This window comes from Trachurus japonicus, chromosome 3, assembly GCF_045865225.1.
Source record: "Trachurus japonicus isolate A0001 chromosome 3, Traja_1.0".
Classification (NCBI taxonomy): domain Eukaryota; kingdom Metazoa; phylum Chordata; class Actinopteri; order Carangiformes; family Carangidae; genus Trachurus; species Trachurus japonicus.
The window spans coordinates 24,393,956-24,416,059 of record NC_140909.1 but is presented as its reverse complement, the minus strand read 5'-3'; the positions used below and the strand labels follow the sequence as shown (position 1 = coordinate 24,416,059).

The 22,104-nt window shown below is 41.5% G+C and overlaps 1 protein-coding gene across 1 annotated transcript in view; it reads right to left on the bottom strand.

Annotated features, from left to right (window-relative positions):
• Positions 1-9,285: 9,285 nt before the first annotated feature.
• mmp15b (matrix metallopeptidase 15b) overlaps positions 9,286-22,104 on the bottom strand; it is a 30,083-nt gene continuing 17,264 nt past the window's right edge. The window contains exons 7-10 of the mRNA XM_085767450.1: positions 21,140-21,278; positions 17,635-17,785; positions 16,895-17,013; positions 9,286-15,910 (exon numbers count right to left, since the gene is read on the bottom strand). Coding sequence (XP_085623576.1) covers positions 15,396-15,910; positions 16,895-17,013; positions 17,635-17,785; positions 21,140-21,278 — 924 coding nt within the window. The 3' untranslated portion in view covers positions 9,286-15,395. The remainder of the gene's footprint in view (positions 15,911-16,894; positions 17,014-17,634; positions 17,786-21,139; positions 21,279-22,104) is intronic.

Below are 22,104 nucleotides of genomic sequence, written 5' to 3'. Positions count from 1 at the left end.
ACTGCCAGCAGAGACACTTCAAGTCTCTGTGAGTCAGACTCTCGCTCTCACTTGCTGCTCCTCCTTCACTCTCTTTCATGTGTGTCAGTGTGCAGGCATATCTTAACTTGACGATGCTATCACAGGACTTCTTTTTGCCTGAGGTGGGATCTGATGGAGGCAGAGGAACACAGACAGAACAGACTCGCTCGACAGCACAGTGAATGAGCAGCAGTGATGAGGGGAGATGAAGTGAGCTGAGAAGGGATTCTGCCATGAAAAAAGATGAAAATGGGGGAGAATGGAAGCCAAGATGTAGAGACCCCGGCTGAGAGGAGTTCTTATCCCTGTCAGCATGACGCCGCATGTACAGAGTGAAGGAGTCGATCCTTTATCATCCCTGAAGAAGCAAAATGGAAAAGCAGAGAATAGATATTTAATTTCCTACACGTTGCATTCAAGTATTCAACTTAACTTGGATACCTCAGTTTGGTCCCCATTGACAAATCAGACTGTGATCCAAATAATTAGTCTTGACCAGACAGTGTTGCTCATCTTAAAGTTTCCCAAAACAAAACTGGATTCCAAGGAAGCTACTAAACTAAACATCAGTCCACTCTACTTGCTGGTGTGATTATTGTCCACTTCAATGATACTTCATCGTGGCAGCGATCAGTGCTGTGCCATAATTTGGGTGAAATTCATTTTTGGAACCGTTCAGAATTTTTAATTATAAACTATGAACTGAACTAGTTCATTTTAAAATTTGTCAACTGAACTTTGAACCAGTTCATGTAGAAAGTGAACTTTCCCAACACTGACAGCGGTAATGAAACCTTTATGAACGCCAGATATAAGCCTCCACATGCCCAATATGAGCTATATGTGAGCATCCTGTTCTAAACCGGCCTGAAAATTAAAACCTGACCCAGCCCAACCTGCATGCAGCCCGACTCACCAATACTAATTCTTGACCTGACTGAGTCATTTGCGTGCGGTTGGGTTGGTTGAGTCTTCCTTGTGCATTTCCATTTATCAGTAAAATTTATGCTATATTATAAAACTCTGACTGTTTGACTCTGTTGGTTGCAGGCCTCTGAATAAGACTCAGAATCAGAATTGTCTCATTCTCGTTTCACTCGCTTTCCTCTTCTTTATACCATTTATCACTGCCGTGAGTTGGAGGTAACTTGGTAAGGCAGGAGGAAGAGGTGGGTGGGACTGTGGGGCGGGGGTTGCTGTGTGAAATACCAAGAAAGGTAAGAGCTGCTTCAACTGCACTGACATTATCACTTTAAAAAAAGAGATAGACTTATATTGTTATTGCTGAGAGTTAGATGGACACCACTGCCATGTCTGTGCATTGGGCAAGGGAGTGATTAGCTTCAATTAGCATATTGTAGTTTGTTTGCTAAATCCAGGCACAGATGGGGTTTAGAGCGTTTTTGCATTTTCTTTGTCTCTATGAATTAAACAAACAAGATACATCATGTTAATTAGGTAGCTGCAGAAGCGCTGGTAGGAGTGTTCACATCTCTCCTGAGTCTAACTGTTTCACTCCTTCCAGTCTTTATGCTAAACTCAGCAAAGCTAACTAGTTCCTGGCACACAGGCATGAGACTCATACTGATCTATTCATCTAGCAAATAAATTATGCAATAATTTAACCTTTAAATATTGCCTATCCATAAAATACTGTATGATTTCATTCTGCATATGAATGATTTGTTACCACAGTTGGCAAATATCCAGTGTAAATAGAGTTTTTCCGCCCATAAAGCCATTTAAGAGCAACGATCCACCTGGTTCGTAAAAGTTTCTCATTTCCTCACAGATTCCTCAGGTCTCTCTCTCTTTCTCTCTCTCTCTCTGCCTGCATATTAAGAAACAGGAAGAAATCACACACGCACGCACACACACACACACACACACACACACACCTACACACACACACACACACACACACACACACACATGCACTTGTGTGTCTTTCATTCCTTTCTCCATTTGGCATCTGTTTGTTTTATGTTAGTTAGTAACCTGCTTCACCATTCCTTCTCCAGCTGGCTGGAAAACATGACGGCATCTCAAGTCTCTTCTGGACCAGGGGCTACTCTCCTGCTGTGTGGCCCACTACCACTGCCTCTCACTTCTCACTGGGCTCTGCCAACTCCAGATGTCCCGAGACAAAGTTTCTCCAGATGAGTATATACATATATTGTGTGTGTGTGTGTGTGTGTGTGTGTGTGTGTGTGTGTGTGTGTGTGTGTGTGTGTGTGTGTGTGTGTGTGTGTGTGTGTGTGTGTGTGCCACCCTAACAGCTGTTGGGCTGCCCGACATCATGACTAGAGAATGTTTGACTAATCTTGAATCCAGATGCTCACCTCAACATATCTCTGTGTGTGTGTGTGTGTGTGTGTGTAAAACCTGCAATAAACACACTTATCACACACACCCTCTCAACAAACTTACACCTACTGTTAATAGACTTATGTGATGTCCGTCAAGGTCATAACACATTACAACAGCCTGAAATGTTGCTTGATGCTGCAAATTCAGATACAATGTACAATGCCAATTCAAAAAGCCATATTATAATACAAAAAATAATACCATGGACATTTACTGAAAAGTAATAAACACACATCATGAAACCAATACAAATGCACACTGTGACTACAGCAAAAGAAAAGGCAAAAACAAACCAAGCCTGAAAAAGTGGAGCACACTGAGCTTCAACCTGAGACACAACCCCCGTTCATACCTGACATTATCATCTTTCCCAGCTGATCCAATCACAAGTGGTAAGCTGTGCTATTTCACACATTTGAGATCTGATCACTCAAAACAGATTTGGAGGGGGCTAAGATGCGGTCAACATGATTGATTTTTGGTTTTTAAAACTATAAATGTATATTCTGCTGGATCAACACTTCAAACACAGGAAAAATGTAATTATCAGACTTTTACATTTTGGTTTCTTATCATTTACTTTCTAGATAACCATATCTAATGAAAACAATAGGTTCAGTGGATTATCAAGAGAAACAGGAACTGTATCTCACCTAAGAATTTTGAAAATGTCTTATCATTTACTTTCTACATAACCATATCTAATGAAAACAATACATTTAGTGGATTATCAAGAGAAACAGGAACTATATCTCACCTAAGAATTTTGAAAATGTCTACACTCTACATTCATGGTCACCAGAGGATGTACAGGTAGACTGCTGATTTTCAAATCAATTCTTAAACCAGAAGTAAAAAAAAAAAAAAGATGTAGAGAGAGCTAAATCTACTTTAGATTCAAAGGACAATGTGAAATATCTTACTTTCACTTAGGTGTAACATAACTTATTTAGATTATCTGATTGGATCAGATGAAAGTTTAATGAGTGCTGTGGGTGATCTGAGGCAGCAGATAATAGGATACAGCAAAGAAAAGGGGAATTGAGCAGATGAGGGTTCATCAGTTCAATAAAACCATTTAAGCAGACAAAAGAAAAAAGAACATCTCAGATGTACAGATACACAGAACTTTATTATTTTTATTTATTTATTCAGACATTTTGTCATGTGACAATTGTCAGACAATTAGGAAGGATTCACACAACTAGCCTCATCACATTATCTCTGTGTTTGTATGTGATGTACTGTATAAGGTTTTGTAATTTAGTATAAATTCCTCATCACCAGAAACACCCACCACCTTCTCCTTCACTGTCATTGTTTCACACTGAGGTGATGCTGAGGTGACATCTGGAGCTGCCATGGAGCTGTAGTGTGTTTTGGTGCCAGGTTGGCACACATCAGGAGGTCGACATGAGTTCACCTGTGTGATAATAAAATGATTGAGTCAACACCATAATCACCACAAAGTCCGTACCTTGTAAATTGCCAGTGGCAGCTAGTGTATTGGTCAGAGATAAAACAATTGCTTAATCATAAAAGACGGAGGTAAAAAGTCACCACTTTAGTGAGGAATACACAAACACCAGCTGTCAATCAGACTTGTTTAAAGTGCGACAACCCCGTTTCCTTGAATTGCTGTAGGTGGCTGTTGCTACTGTAGTTACCCAGTCTGTCTCTTTTCTACTGCCAGTTACGAAGTACTATCATGCATCCTGACGTAGTTTTTCTGTGTCCACCACTATGAAAACATCTTCTTTTTTCTCACAGACCTCTTTCCTTGCTGTAACAGGATTAAAAAATGAAAAGGTTGCATTCCTTGTAAATCAAAGCCTGAGCCTTCAAAGGCAAGAATTTTAGCAGTGATAACCTTAAAGTGTGAAATCACTCAGTCAATCAATCCATTTCTCTCACGAAAACTGAATCTAATTTAAACAAAAGTCACCTACAGGTCAGGAGCCCTCCGCAATCTCACCCCCTGCACCACAAACACAGACCAAAGTGGTGTATTATATCAGATACCATATGAATAAGAAACACAATGGTTCAGACAGTGCCATATTATTACCAAACATCATGTTGCTAAGGTGAAAAAAACCCCAGCCACCATGCAATTACTGTAATTTTGCCAGTCAGTCAGAACTAAGTATTTTACTCAAGTTGCATCTGTGTAAGATAATACATAAAATTATTCTGCACTTGACTTTATAGACAAATCTGTTGCCCATGCACTGTGCAGCACAAGAAGGCCAGCTGGACTCAAATAACACCTGGACATGCTCATGAATTCCACCTGGACAAATAATCACATCACACCAAGAAAACAAAAATTAACACGCACATATGCAGGTGTACAGATGTACTTGGAGTACTGTTGAAGAGTACTATGCAGTAGCAATGACAAATTCTAGGTGAAAGCTTGAGTAATTTAATGTGAGGTTGTTTGAGGTTAGATATCATCACTGCTTTACCTGCAGTAAATTCATATCAGGGCACTGTCACTTAGGAGATGCAGCTGGGAGCAGTAGCTGAAACATCTGTAAAAACACTTGTTTTGGACACTCAAAAAAGGTTGATATCAGTAGAAGTGTACACACTGTTTAATCTCTTCTCTTGTCATCAAACAACCATTGACCCACTGTATCATTTGTCACAAGTGTAACTCTGTTGGTGGCATGAAGAACGGCCACGTTGTAATTTTATATTTTTATTTAATTGTTGTTTTCTCATGAAAACTATCTTTATTATGAGATGACAAAATAAATGAATGCATTATCATTAGAAAACTGACGTTGTTATAACAAGATAACGAAATAATGAGTAGATACAGAAAATGAGAAAACGGCAATGAAGTAAAAAAAATAAATATGTGGCTGCTCTCTGCTTCCTTATGTGGTATCTTTTAATGTCACAAGGTCCTCTTTACAGTTTTGCAGTTCTAAACTGTGAGGGATAAGGAAAGTCAATGGCATAGTCGAGAAAATCTTTCTTTTAGTGATTTATTGTGTCCAAGGTGCAAAAAACTACAAAACAACAAGAGAGTTCTTCGACAACTCTCATCGGGACACATGGTGCTCTTCTCTGCTCCTCAAACTGTGGACACATTTCATTTAAGTTATTTGAGATTTCTTTTTTCATCAATTGTTGGTAGCATGTCACTTTCCTTCCACATATGCACACTTTTATACAAAAAGAAAAAGAAATCATTCAAATCAGGACAGGTCAGATGACCAACAAAAAAACAGACAGTTGCTAAATTTTTGCAGCTGAAAAATTTTGCCACTGTTCTGTCCGAAGCTGTATTTCACCTCTCTAACCTGAAAGGACACTGATCCAAATTGACTACATGCATGTCATAAACTGGCTGTGCTGTATATATGTACTCTAGGTTACCTGTACACAAATACCTCTTACTAGGCGATCACTTGAAGGCCCAACATTGTTCATTTTTGTTATTATGTGTTATATTTCATATTTTACAATAATAATAATACCGCTTCCCTGTTGTGCTTCATTATTGCTTAATTAGCAACTCACTGAAAACTCACAGTAAACAGTAATTGCAGTAACCCGCTGCTGTTTTCTTGCAGCAGAAAACACAACTCTTTCTTATAGACACTGTGCATGTACGTGTTGTTATTGTGGATTTGCATGGTGATCCAGCTCCACCGGAAATGTCTCGACAAAACTTCCACGTTTCTCCTTTTCCTGAGAGAAAGCTCTGACCTCGTCTCCACAGCAGCTGAATCTAAAAACTGAAAAGGCTCTTCACTTCCCACAACCCTGTGTGTTATGAACCTTTGGCCCCCACAGACCCAGGAGAGATGAGACACAATGGCAGGAGAAATATTCTCAAAATGTGTATCTTCTCTCACATCTGTGAGGGTACTGTATTCAGTATTATGGAAATAAAGAAATAACTGAACAAAATCTTATTTAATTACTAATTTGGGGATAATTACATGACTAAACATTAGTTTTGCTTCAATCAAACTACAACGGGGAAATCTTCTTAAAAACTTGCATGACTGTATCCTAGATGAACCAAAGCATCCAAAACATCCCTCATCCTGTGGGGAACGTTTCTGAGACAAGCGATCAAAACCTTCATATTCAGCTCACGAACCAAATCCACAGGGAAATCGCACAGCAGTCATGGGAAGACTTACCTGGTCAACATGTTCTCCTGACTTTGTATTACACTCTCTAAACTTTTATTGCATCCTCCATCAATTCTTGATGTACGCTACAAAGAGAATACAAAGGGAACCCAGATGAGGTGGTGAGATTTAATGCAAACCTGCTGCGGCCGCATGTTTTATTATGATACGTAGTTCCCTCATCTGTACAATAAAACTCGCATCTCTGCGAACATGTGAGTGTTTACACTCTCATGTGCGATATGTAAGCTTGTGTGTGCTGATAAAACCTGCAGAGTTTGGTTTCACGCTGATGTTAAACCTATTATCAGAACAAGCAAGAAAGCTCATAAAATTATGGGATGTAATAAAGTTAATGAGCAAAACATCCCAAGGGACACATGCCGTGTGTGTTTGTAGCTCTGTGTGCGTGTGTTACTGAGAGAAAGAGATGAAGATATACTGTGTTTATCTGTGTTAACAACCACTCAGTACAACACAGTAGAGCTATGTGCAGTACGGAGCAGTGTTGCGTCATAGCTCATTAAATGTCCCATTTGACATTGTTTGAGTTAATATTTAATTCTAAGTTAAATTCATCAATAATTAAAGTCAGAGGTTCAAAGAATCCACATTAACGTGAGACTTTTTTATAACCGATTAGAAACTCCTCGTTGTCCCTTTAACCTTCTCGATGTCTGGCTCAAGAAGAACAGATCAGTGAGCCAATCAGAAGAAAGGGGGGACTGAGCCTCTCCTCTGATTGGTTGGTTGGTTGGATGGTGGGTCCATGTGGGCAGTGTTTGGGATATAGTTGTGGTCAGCGACTGCTTCGTTGTGACATCACAATGCTACAATTACAGTCCTGACAGCTTGTTTTGAGCCTCAGTTTCTAAATCCAGGCTGTGTCTTTCTATGTGAGTCTGTGACATATTTGCAGTATTAATATAGTATCTAGATCTGCTTCATATTCAAAGGACACATGGACATCTGCCTTTATATTGCAGTATATGGGATCTTTAATATCCCAACCCTGTCATTTAAATTCAAACCCCTGCCAGTTTGTATGTCAACAGGATATACCAACAGGTGTATTACTGTAAACATGTTCTTTGACAGGTGGTTCAACTTTACTATGTGCAGACATTTGAAGGAGAGTAATCAGGGTTTCTAATGATTAACTTTGTGTGTGCATGCATGCACGCCTGTGTGCGCGGTGGGGCTGAAAGTGAGTTAATTTTCTATCCAGAGGAGAGAGATGGCTGCAAGTAATTATTGTACTCCACAGGGTGTACCTGGTGATAACTGTGGCAGATAGATTTAACAAGCAATGATCCTGGCCAGACATGGACTTAACTTACACACATGCACAGCAGGAAAGCATTAAAATCATGTAAACAGAGAGCAAAGCAGGTCAGCATACTTAAATACCATGTACACACACGACATGAACCATTAAAGTAGTTTGTTTACGAAGTGCACAGAGGTATGGCTCACTTGAAATGGCTGACAGCACATTGAAAAGTAGGTCATGGGGTTGGAAAGTGTGTTCACTCATTGTACATCTATCCTCAAAATCAATAATCTGACAAGGGCCCATCTAGATGTTTGGAGATACAGTATCTCTTAGTACCTTAAAGTACATGCCTCAGACATCCTTAAGTCTGGAGCATTAGTGGTCATTAAAATTGTCAAACTGATATTTCATGTTAATAGTGGCTGAAACTACTACACATAAAAATTAAAATATTACCTGGCAGTAAAGAACCCACATACAGTATAACTCATATACAACTCCAAAATCGCCAGACATTTAACATTTCAATCATTCTTCTTTAAAAAAATGTATACCCCACAACCTTTCTGTTTCTATGTCCATGTTGCAGTACAATTACAAATAAATTGCTGCTGAGCAACAAACAGCAGCAACTAGCTTGTGAATACAATGGAGCATTTAGCAGGATTAGTGGTGGAGAATAAAATAAAGCAAAAGGAAGAGTGGATATTGAACTATTGATTAGGAATGGACAAAGAGAGTAGGAACATTTATGATAGATTCACTGATGGATTGTTGGTTTTGGTGTTTTTTTTATGGGATCTGTGGACATAATGAATGAAAGTTAGGGTTTATCATGTGTTAAATTCCTGCATTTCATCCAAAGGCTGGCGATTGTGTTCACTCCTTGTCTGTTTTAATTTTGTTCTAAAATACCTACCAGTGAGTCCACAGCCCTCAGCAAAAAACCCCCATTAACTGATCATGAGGACTCAAGATGAAGACAAAGTAATTATGACCTGGTGTCAATTTTCGCCAATTACGCCAGCCGTGGGATGTCAGTAGGTGTCACTTCATCTTCACCCCTGAAAAGGACTTAATCTAAGGCACCAAAAACATCTAATTAAAGTCTGCCATCGGTCTCTCTTCTGTCATTTTAGTGATGGGATAAAATCCATCAGAAAAAAGCAACACTGCTGTGCTGTGAACAATGAATTTCCTCTCAGTGTGATGACACCATCGCCTGCTTGGTTTCCTATAGGCTCTGCATGGTGCTCGCTAACTTCCTCCCCACTCATGTGGCTTCCTGGCAGTGGGCCAGACCGCTCTCTCCCTGCTCTGCTCTGCTGCCTGTCCCACGTGAGACAGGAAGCAAGGCCCTGGACAGTGACCTCACTAAAGCAGGGAAACAGCGCATGTGTGTGTGTGTAATTGTGATTCTCTACTTGCAGTCTGAGCATAAAAAAGCACCATTGTGAATATTTTCAGAGCAACTTTTAATGTGTACATGTCCAGCATGGCTTGTTAACACACTCAACTAGAGGTGAACACACAACAACACAAATGTATAAAATCTAACATTTTTTCTACAGAAAAAACCCCACTAACAACCAATCAATAAAAACCTAATTGGAATGTTGTTAACAAAAAAACAAAAAAAAAGTCCTATCAAGTTTGCTAAGAAAAAAAGAACAAAATCAAATCAAAATAAGACTAATTATAAAGGACAAAGAATAACCTCTTGATGTTTTCATCATCTGCTGATTTTCTTCTTTTTTTTGTCTTCACCTCATCCCAATCAGGGACATTAGAGAAGGTTTTTTTTTTCTTTTTCAGAAAGTCACTAAACCATTACTCAGGTGTAATGAAGAGAGAAGTTCGAGAGGACCTAGTGCGAGATGCCAGGAATCGATGGTCAGCGCAGAACAGACTGAATCCCAACGAGAATCTACACTCTACTGAAGCTGTAGTTAGTGGATGAAAACAGTTTTCTTGAGCCGGCTGTCCAGCAGTTTCATTGTCAGGGCTGATGCACCGCACTCGTCTGGTAGGGGGGGGGAAACGACAGCACCAATGCCGAGAGTCATTTGTCAGCCTCGGTTTCTGTTTCATCCCCATGGTGAAGGGATGACTTGACCTGGTTATGATTTAAAATGAGTGGTTTCAGGGTGGATGGAGCTCAACGGGAGAGATACACTCTGGGGGAAAGAGAGAAGCAGCTGGACAACCCATGATCCTTTAGGGTCCTGTCATGAGACACAAAGCTGACCGTTCAAAGTCTTACTACACGTTGTCCTTTTTTTTCTGTCTTTTGTTTATGAAGGGGTATTTTCTGGTACAGGTAAGACTTTGCACTGATGCAATGGCTTACACGCTGCGACCACTGAAACACAGAAAAAAGTAAACAGAGTGGAGAGAACAGACGCAGCTGAAAGAATACCTGCCTTCTGAATGATGGTGGAGATTTTAAGAGATGTTCATTAAGATACAATAAAAACAGAAAGGTAAGAAAGGCTGCGCTCAGAGACAAAACAAGAGCAGCTGAATCAGGAGAGCCTAACGTGCAGTGTTTACAGAAATACATCCACGGAGAGATGAAAGCGTAGACAAGCTGAGTGATGCCCTAACCTCACCCAAACTTTGCATCGAGGGCCCACACTTCAAAACACACAAGGCATTAACATAAAAGAAGAACAGCCTATGCAACTTTATATTTAAATGTGACAGGCCTTTGTTCGACAAAGTGAAAACCTGACAGGTAGAGTGTTTGTAAGTGAAGCTTTCCACAGTGTTAAATGTTGCTGAACAAGGAGGTTGGATCTAAAAAAAAAGGAGGTTCTGCTCTGTGAGGCTGGACCTTGGCCTGGACTAGTTTCCTTGAGGGAGGGAAGGTGGTAAGGTTTGGGGGAAGACAATAACATGGTTGTGTGTGATTGTATGCGTATTAGGGAGAGAGAGGGGAAAGAGAAAGAGAGAGAGTGAGAGAGAGAAGGCCATTGTTGTTGTTATGATCCCCCTGGGCTCAGAGGGCTGGGCTGAGTATGCAGAGGGGTGGGGAAAAAGACAGTGTGGGAAATTTACAGCCAGAAAACAGTCGGGCCTCGCTTGTGGAGAGTAGAGCTGATTAAGTTGACACACTCTATCCACACACACACACACACACACACAAGCATTCATCAATCAGCCCTGACAGATTTCTCCCCTCTCTTCTGCTCAGTGTCCTGAGACAATGAACTGAGCTAAATTCAATCCCAGCCACTGTGACCACACAGAGAATCACTCAAAAACTGCTTCGTCACCAAACCCCCCCCTCCAAAAAAAAAAAAAACCCTGTAAAATTCAAGTAAAGCAAACTCAGGTATCTAACTCTATATAGGTTTTCAACTTTGAAGTGGTTACTTTAGGCTTTGAAGTGGTTATCTCCCTGTGGGCTCTCTGTTTGGAGGTTACTGAGGAGAAAAAGGAGGAGGCTCCGTCCGTACGCAACGTTGTGTCAGTGAGTCTGCATTTTCGGAGCCTGTCCAGACGCTCAGCTGTCTAAGAACGCGTTGTGTGTGTGGGACGAGTAGGACAGGAGGAGGAGAGGTTGGTGGCGGTGGGTGGGGGCTGCTTTTAACGCTGATTAGCTGCGTCCGCCAACCTCCCTCCCACCCCCCGCAGCCTTGACGATGAGGAGGTGAGGAATGGACACAGGACACCGTTTCCTGGCAACCGCTATCGACTGGCCACTGGATCAATCTCCAGACTTCTGGTGATAGCTGATTATACCCTTCCTTTTTTTTTTTTTTTGGTTCCTGCTTTCACTACATGTGTCCTATTATCTTAACTCTGTGTGCTTGGGGGTCTCACCTCAACCTGTTTTCACCTCACTGAACAACAGCAGGGTTAACATACAGAGGAATGACAGCTCAACTGCTACTGCTTCAGAGGAAAGGTCAGAATCTGTATGCAGGCTTTAACCTGTTGCCAGACTTCTCCACTTTTGCGCACAAGCTTGAAAACAATGTGCCGGAATTAAAAAGGTTACTCTTCTTCAATCTTTTTGATTAGAGTCATAACCTTGGGCTATTTGGAAAGGTAACTCTTTCAATTTTTACAACCAAAGTAACAATTCTGTGCCAACAGCTGTGGCAGTGATATACAGGGATGGAATCAGGGACTTGGAGCTTTTGAACAATGTACAAGCTGTCAAGGTTTTGTGAATCTCTAGCAGGGTCTTCCCCTGTGTGGGGGCAGTGCATTTTAAAACATGTAATGGGGGGAGATACACAACTACAAGCTAAGCACTTCCAGCGAGCATTCCCACAAAAGGTCTGTCACCTACTGTAAGCTTAAGTTTCCTCTTTGGCCGGCGCTGTTGTTGAGCTAGCAGGAGAATTTGGGTCACATGGGCTGTTGCCAGTGGGAGCCATCAAAGCCCCCCTCTCTCTCTCTCTCGCTCGCTGTTTCTCTCTCTCTCTTCCCACCCCTCCTTATTCCTGAGATCCAAACTTTGCAAGCTCAGGCGGAGAGGAGGTCAGACTCCCTCCCCCTTCCGCCTTTCCTTGTCTCAGCTGCAGGAAATTGGGTGTCTCCTCACCCTCCCCGTCCACATCTGTGTAACCTGAGCTGGACGAGCTGAGCCCCCTCTGGTCAAGAGTGGCAGCTTACTTCATGCTACCTCAGATAAGCCTTCCTCCAATTCATTTCAAGTCACACTCTCAAGTCTTCCACCCTTACACCCTCGCTCGCCTCATCCTGCTTTTTAAACTCACAATCTTACCATTGCACGGAAAACACGAAGGATGAGAAATTCTGAGTTTTATATTGCTGCTACACTTTTATAATGGGCCTGCTCCAAAAGAACCTGGGTAAAGCCACTTGTCTAAAAAAATGCTCTAAATGTGATTTGATCTCGTCTCTGAGGAATCATCGTCATCATCATTTTCTTATGAAATATTTATCGAGGATGACACAATTAATTTTCTATGTTCATGCCCATTTGTTACTATTTCAATAATTTTAAATGTATATTTCCATGGCAACCATTCATTTTTCTAAAGAATAAAAAGCAGTAAGCAGCTAATTAAAATGTGTTTTGAGCTGCATAACCAAGTACGTATATTGAACATTAGCATTGTTTTGTCAAAGTTACAGGACATTTTGTGGTTAATTAGTTTGCTACTTGACTTTCATACTCAGTGTAAATGAATGGAAACAAAAGGCAGCTACCGGTGGTAGAAGACATACATGACAATGTAAAACTCTACAGCATGTATGTGAAAATGATTTGTAGTTAAGTAGCTTTGTATTAAAAAACAACTCTGTTGTGGCCCTTTAATCCTTGGCTCATCGTAATGAGAAGTTAAGATGGGCTTTTTTCCGTGCACACACTTCTCATCCATCCTATCTCTGGTGTTGCGAGATGAAACGAGAGTGGGGAGTGTTTTGATTCTGGGAGTTCAAGGTTTAGTTTAAGGGTCATCGAGGTTAACAGCATTTGCACACACCTGCTGTTTTTTAATGAAGGGGATTAGTCTGCGTTCACATGAGCCTGCGTGGCCCGGGCCCACCCTGGCGCTCACAGCTTTGCTCTCTTTATAACAAAATTGTCCTTTTAAAAAAAGGACTGGCAGTAAAAAGTCTGTCATGAAGTGCAATGCTGTGCAGCTGCTTACTGCCACCACTGCGCTGCGTTTGTGGAGTTACATCCTGTTCTGAAGTTAAAGGCCACGACTTTGCTTTGTTTCGCACACACACACACACACAGATGCAGTGAATCCTGTGTTGTTTCACAGGAGAGGCAAGAGCTGACTTTTTAAATGAGCCATTAGTCTGTCTCCTCTGTAGCACAAATAAAAGCTCTTATTGTTGACAGAAAAAAGAGGCTCTCTGAGAATTAGCCACATAAATGAGAGTTAAAGGAGGAGGTCCTCTTTTAACTCTGTTTACCTTTTCAGCCAAAGAGGTCTTTAGATTGTTTCCAGGTAAGACAAAAAACAAACAAAAAAAACAAACAGGTATTGGACCTATTGTCCAACCGTTTGGGCACAACATAAAGAAGGAGAACGAGGTAGCAGTGGCATGAATTTAAAGGATTGTTATAATGTTGAAGCTGTTGGTTTCATTTTTGTAGTTTTAGCCAGTATTTTTTGACTGTTCATCATATTCTAATCATTAAAGTAACTGCAGAAATCTGTGAACACGGGAGAATAGCTACAACAAAGTCTGATGGGACAGCAAACATGATCTGTAAGACAACTGGCTTTTGAGAAAAAAAAGGTTTTGGTTCGAGTTAGAAGATAAGTTTGCTACCACATCAGTTCAGAAGGAAACAAGAGGCCTGGCTTTGCACAAAGCTGAAGAAATCTTTTGAAATCTTCCTTTAACCACTGTTCAATGGATTTTCTAAGCAACTTAATTTGGAGGTAATCCTGGCATTACACCTGGAAACTGTGGGTGCACTTTCATGGCAAGTATGGCAGATCAAAGTGAAACCTTGAACAGAGTGGATCCTGGTTTGTGGACTGATTTATGTTACCAACAGACATTTTACAGACTGTCCTCATTTACTCTCCCAGATACGTTGGGCTAACCTTGGACTTGTTTGAAGCCTCTGTGATTTATTTCTCTTTAGCGATATCCTCAGGTCCCCACATTCCCAGATCTCTGCAATTTACATGGTGAGTGCAGTGTAATTTTTACCATTTAAATCAATGGCCAAAACTGCAAAAATAAGAGTTGAATGGTGATAAGACTTATCCTTTGAGGGCTTATCCTTCACTATAAAACCAAAGCAGTGTCTGCATGAACAACAAACAAAGCTCAAACCTTCAGATCTCAACCTTCCAACCATCATGAGACAAAATCCAAAGGACTCACACCAGGCCTCTAAATACCCCTCACTGTCAGCTACAGTGGAATATCTGTTGTGATCAAACCCTGTTTCTCTCTGACCGTGACAAACTTTACTGCAGAGACAAGGGAGGAGATGTAGCAAGGTGAAGCAGAGGATGATGAAAGGTGGGGGGAACTCTTCTAAACCCAACTTGAAGTTTAAGCAAGTTCTTCTATAAATCTGTTGTAACCCCTTGCATGTAGTATTTCCTTCGTGGTAACTGTGATAGCATAAGCAGATGTCAAGTTATCGGCAAGGAAAAAAGCCCCTACTGAGATTTGGGGAAGTAGGAGGGCGGTACAGACCCGGGAGAGAGAATAGAGCGGCCTTCCTGGTTTAGAAATAATAATAACAACAACTTAAAGTCACACAAAATGAAAAACCAAAATAAAAACAACAAGAAAAAAAAACCACAATGTGCAAACTTCTCTCATATAAATAGACTACAGTCAACGCATTTGGAGCACCATGGGAGACAAGAAGAGGTTAGGATGGTGTATGTGTGTGTGCGTGGATGAGTGTGGGTGTGCATGTGTGTGTTGTCAGTACAGTATTTGCATGGATCTACTACCACATGTACTAAGAGTTGCTGGAGCCACTGAGCACAGAGACTTGAGACAGATGAATCACTCATGGGGGAGAGGTTTGGATTAGAGGAGGCGGGTGTCTAAGGTCCAAAGTTCAAAGTTCAGCGTCTCCTAAATGTCAAGGGTCACACCCAGTCCTGTAGCGAGCGCTTGCAGTGCACGAGCAGCCGCGGCGCTCCTTTGCTCTGCAGCGTGTTGATGATGGCGTAGATCAGTCCCAGAATGCACAGCACCAGGACCAGTGGGATGGTCACCATCAGGATGTTCATGGTCCGCTCCTCGCTGTCGTCCACCTTCAGCACCACGTCCACCTCGTTGGTATCTTCCTCGCGACCTTCGCGGTAGTCTTCGTCTTTGTCGCCGTCCGAACCTTTTCCCGTGTCTTTGTCTGTTCCCCCTCGGTCCGTCTTGTCCTGGTCTTTTCCCTTGTCGCCGTCTCGTCCCACATCTGGGTTGAACGGTGGGCGGTTCACGTCTGGGAACTTGCGTCCTGAGTCTGTGTCGGTGTCTCTGTCCGGGTCCAGGTCCACGCTGCAGCCCATGAAGTCTCTTAGGATGGACTTGGGGTAGCCTGGCTCGCTCTTCATACGGTGGTTGTCAAACTTCCAGTACTTGGAACCCTTGTAGAAGTAGGTGAAAGCTGGAGAAGGCAAGGAGAGCAGAAGATATAAACCAACGTAACAGCTTGAAGACAAACAATTTAAAGGAATATTTCAGCATTTTGGGGAATAAGCTTATTTATCTCATCAAGATTGGGTGTGACATCTGCTTCTCCATTACATTGTTTGTACATTTTTTTTTAAGATGTCATTGTTTTTGAGACACATCATGGATGAAATGCATGCTGAAACTCACATTGAAAAGATTACCGGAAAATGTATTCAATTATTTTTTCCTCTGGTCAGATCTTAGCCTGCAACAAAGTCTCTAAGGTTGTAGTTCGGACACTGGCTGACAAGAGGGGCGACACTGTGGCAGATTACAGCAGTTATTTGGACAGAATATTCAGAGACATGCCCTCGGCTGAGCTCGACCTGCTAAGCCTTGAACCGGCTAGACAAGACTCAGGGTAAGAGAGACACGCTTGGGGAGCACAAGGATTTAGGTAAGTGATATCAGATCAACTTAATGTGCAGTGCACAAGAAATCTGAACCAGATAGAGACATTTAAGTTGAGCTCTCAGGTGGTTTTTATTTATTTGTTTCTATCTGCTTAGGTTAAAAAAATAATGTTGGCCTAAGCAGGATCCAGCAGGTGGTTAGCTTAAAGCATAAAGACTGAAAATGGGAAAACGCTGGGCTCACTGGGCTCTGTCCCGGAGTCCCCCACTGGTTGCATGAAAGGACAGCTGTTTGCCGACTGTTTCCAGGCGTCATGCATAACGAAGCCAACCAACTGCTGGGTATTTCCACTCTAAGCACAGTTAAGTAAAACAAATTTAGGCTCAGATTCACTTCCCAAAAGACACACACACACACGGCATCCCCTCTCCCATGGTGATTGCATGACCACGCCCTTATTCTTTGTTTCAGGCATGCCTCTGTCTACTCCTTTCCCTTTCCCTTTCACACACACACACACACACCCACCCACCCAGAAAGCACTCCTCCTATCTTAGCTCACCTCCATCATCACTGAGGAAGGCCCCCTTGGGAGCAGAGGGCACTGATGATCCCCATACACTGATTGGTTTTGGGTATCCTCTGTCAGCTGAGCGCGACTTCTCGTTGAAACGCCAGTACCTGCAGACAGCAGCAGAGGAAAGATGGTTGTTACTGTTTATCAGCTGTCTAAACCAGGGGCTGAGGGCCAAGGGTGCACTGTGTGTATATAACAGTTTCCACAGAACAATCAAAGCTGCTGAGTGTAAATGCACAATGCAAACTCCAGTGTAATTACTTTCCTGAGAGTGTTTTCATAAAAAAGGCTGCTCTATAAATGTTTTTTTTTCCTGCTCTGCAGCAAAGCGTGTTCAATATGCTTGTATTGTCCACTCTTCTCTAGCTTCTCTAACTTTGTTAGCAAAGAGCTGCACAAACAAAATATTCTGTTCTCTTCATCTTGTATAACTGGATACTTTATACTCTGCATCTAGGATAAAATAGACATAGAGAACATATGTAGAAATACTCTATATATAGCTAAAATTAGGAATCATTCTAATTAATCAAGTAGTGAGAGCTGTGCAAAGATAAGAAGCAGTGGTTCATTATCTGAAAACAATGAAAACACACTTTTGTTTAATGGAACATTAAGGATTGATCAAGATCAAGCATCTTACTATTGATGCACACATAATAAGCATACATAATAAAACATATATACTGGGTAAAGGACAATTATATGGTCACAGGCTTAGTTACCAGTCTCCTTGAAAGAAGTAAGTGTAGCCGGACGGCTCCCACCAGATGGCCGTGTCTATTCGGTCGTAAGGAATATCTTGACCATAATCAGTTAGCTCCAGTGGATAGCCTTGCTCTAGGTTAGCTTCCCTGAAAAGCCAGAATCTGTTTCCTGAGTAGAGGAGAGTAGAGTAGAGTAGAGTAGAGTAGAGTAGAGTAGAGTAGAGGGGAGGAGATGAGAGTTGCTTAATACAGACATCAGAACATTTGCCCTCCACTCCTACTTACAACCATTATGGACACACACACACACACACACATACAAAAATAGATGTAAACACACACTCTGAAAGGCACAGACACATTTAACTTGCTGGCACAGAATATGTAAAACAATACGAACAATATGAGAAACCAAACCAGCGTTCACACACACTTGTAAATTATATGACTGTAATAATGATTTGTTGGCAGGCGATCAAAAACACAGCAAAATTGACTACAACACCATTGACTGGAATTTGGGTTTGGCTTGTAATTATCCATTAGGAGCGGCTTGTCTCATGTCGGGCTAAGGCAGATTTCTCGCTGAAGGGAAGGTTTTATTATTTTTCACTGTGTCAGACAGGGGTACTCTGTTTCTTCTGGCACCATTACATCTCTGCTCTTGGCTTCAATCTGCCTCTCCCTCTCTAGTTCTCCCCCCACCCATCCACCTCCAGCCCCTTGCTCCTCATTTAAAATGAAAGCTCTACACTCAGCATCTGGAGAGAACAAGAGGTTGACGCAATACTTCCGAGGGGTTCCTGCGGTGCACAGCCCTGATGTAAAATCCCATGACTTATTCCATGACTTTTATACGCTTGGGTCCGGGTGCTTCAGTAACCGACACATTCGATTGCTTCCTGCTTTGGGACTGTTGTTTTTCTACAGGCATAAACAGTGTGGTTTCTATCACAGTTGGAGTTGTTTTGGGTAAAAACAGTTGTGAAACCTCTGGGAAACACAACCGCTGTGTAGAGAACTGGATGAATAAGGTTTTGAATGTTACAGGACCAAGACTTTTCCTACTTTCCAAGTCCGGACTGCGTCTTTCCATTTAGTCCTATCAAATAAGTTCACATTTGTCCTTCTTCAATAATGACTAAGCTAATAAGCTGAACTTGAACAGAAGAAAGGACACATTACTCTACATTACTATTTTCAACCATGAAAAGCAGTAGCTAGGAAATTGATATGTCCTGTCTGTCTATTGATCTCTTCCACTGTGTCTACTACTGTAACAGCGTGACACCTACATTCAACAAACAGTACTTCAAATGACAGCTGGTCTGAGTGTACATGCGCATTGGTGTTGCAATATGTGTCAAACTGTGACAAGGGAAATCCAATTTAATATAAAATTTACACTAAAAATTATGATAACATATTAATACATACATTAAGGAAATAAGTCAAACATAATCTATGTCTCTGATGATCATCGATCACCAAGATCATCATCATCTTCCAATGCTACCAACATATCACACACTACACTGTCTCCTATACAGTACATTTTAATTGCTTACTTGGTGAGACAGAACTGTCTTCACTGGAGATAACTGTGGACCTGACCTAATGATCAGGTGGCTAGAGCTAGAGCTAACTGGGCTGACTTACCTTGAAAACATAGAAAACATTCAAGCAGTCATTATTGGGTGATAATGTCAGTCAACATGAAGAAAATGGATTGTTCTACCAGTGTGGAATAATTTATGTGCATAGCTGATATTGGGAGTCTGAACTCTGTCTGTGTTGCTCCCCATTAGGTTACATCCAGCTCTCCACAGCAGGAGGTGGGTAGTGATAACAGTCATTATTGTGGTAGTTGTTAGTTTTGTTGTTCATTGCCATAAATGCTGACTGATGTGAAATGTATTCAGCAGAAAAAAAAACAACAACAAAAAAACACCTCAGCTTGGCTGCATGCGCAAAACTCTGTGACTCATGACCTTATGAGAAAGAGAAAGGATTGCTGTTGTAATGCTGACAGGACGTCAAGCTGTTGCTGATCTGATTGGTCCTTTTAAAGGTCTTTATAACAGCTCTCCCTTTCCCTTTTGCTCCCAGGTTTTGCAGCCCATCCTTTTCTCTTCCCCTCCTCTTCCTGCCTCTTGTTCTTTCTTTGCTAATGGCGTGCGGCCAAGTGTCATACTGAAACACTTGCCAATGACATCATCCTCCTCATCACCAACAGCTGCCCCAAAAGACTGTGGCTCCCCCTGTTTGAACTGCATTAAAGGCTGCGTTCTTTCTTTTTCATTCAACAACTTTATCCACCATTGTAAAACACAAGCTGCTCGCAGGGACTCGCAGTATAAATAATGAGCTGTGCTGGAGGAGATTTATACTCTGCATGTAGAATACATTATGTTCTGCTGCTTTCTTGAAGAACTGGGGGTATGTACTGTATATCTTCAACAATATCTACAAAGGATGAAGGAGTCCACAATGAGCTTTACCATTAGTCTTTCAAAGTGACAGCTAATAACGGCAGAAAAATATTATGTAGAACAGAGCCAGGCCTTTTACAGCTATAATAAGAAGGAATAGTTAACAGTGGATGGTGTGCTCACGTCATTAAAAAAGATTGGAGAGTGGAGAGATTGCAGTTTGCCAGCAAGGGATAAGGAGCACAGAGGTTTGTTGATCCTCACAGGTCTCAAATCATACACATGTTCAAAAGTAAGTCATGACATTGTAAAAACAAACACCAATTAAACTGAGCTTTCATAAATTGGATTTTGTTTTTATGTACTTCATTAAATAGGGCTTGTAATTCATAGGCTAGATGTCAGGTTATTGTACGTTATATCATTCAAAAATCGGATAAATCCCACTGTGTTCATTTATGAAGAAAATTATTATTATTAACCACTCATTCTCACAGACTGCAAGCATTGGGGACTGCAGCTAATGCCAGTTACCTTGGCTGGATGAACCAAGTGATGAGTGAGGAGGTTTTGGTTGAAATTGGGCTTTTGTTTGATATTATTGAGTTTGTATATTTTATTTATCCTTTATTAGGTATTATTCATGTGCATAGTGTGTATGTAACACAAAAATATATTACATTGTACATTTGATAAAAGTTGTGGGTGTGGTCATATATATACATGACACTTGAGTGTTGGAGAGAGAGAGAGAGAGAGAGAGAGAGAGAGAGATAAAAACACAGTCTGATGCTGTTCTTTCCTCCACCACATCTTACACCTCAATCCTGCTGTTTGTAGGGGCTTACCACCAACAAAACCTCACAGTTACATAATGTGAAATAATATGATGCACAGGTACTGACCAGCAATTGCCTGCTTTTGTTCTTAACGGGAGATAAAGAACAAATGATCAGTCATGCCTTTTGACAACTCAACTGAGCTGCACTTATGAAGAGGATAATTTGCAGTGTGTTTTCAGTCATGAATGTTTCAGAGTTGAGTAATTAGGAGCATGTCCCTAAGTGTGGTTACAAGTATTTGGTGCTTACCTTTAAAGAAGACGAACCTGCCGTCCTGTCTTTCATAGGCAGCATCTATGTCTCCAGGCAGACCCCTCCAGAAATGACCGATGGGCATGGGATAGTTATCCAGAACCCTGTTCCTACGCACCCGCCAGAACCAACGGCCCTGAGGAGAGAAAAGTGACAAGTGTGTTTGAGTAAAAGTAATTTCTTCAACACATCTCAGATTTTAAAAACATTTGTGTGCACGCAAGAAGATGCAGTGCAGACAGCTGTTGTGAGAAAGGTATCCTTTCTCGGAGCCTTACAATCAGCCGATCATCAGAGAGGTTTAAAACGTCAGAACCTCTCTGCTGATCGGCTTATTGACCTGTTGTCACTAAAACTCCAGAGAGAAGCATGTGAGAGCAGATGTAAAACTACACTACGGTAGTTTTCGGTTCTTAAGAACCACATGGATCAACACTTAAAATAAAACACAAGAGGAGTGTAAAATGTGGATGCTTTAAGTCTGTCATGCTTGTTGGTCATTATGCCAGGCAAACTGAGGTCTGCAGGATAACTAGACCAGAACGTACAATAAACTAACAATAGTGGAACAGTAGCAGGCTAATAATAGTCTCTGCTCTGCTGGCTTTATCATGTCCCCATATCCCACTCTCTCTGTTGATCACAGCCTACTACAAATAACAATTAAGACTATCAAGAGGGATTTCACTGTCAGATCGGCATCACAGTGGCATATTTTATCCTGAGCATATAGGGAAAACGTGTGCTTTTGAACATTCATATCTGTGCACCCACCCAGGCCAGCAGACAGATTTACACCAGAAGCCCTGAGACTCATTCATAAGTGGTGAGTCAGTAGCCCTGCTTGTCCTGGATAATGTAACGGTAAAATGCTCAGTGCTGCTTCTTTCTGGCAAGCACACCTCGTTTCGTCCTTCACGTAGGACATACTGGCAGACAGCACGGCGCGGCACGGTATGGAA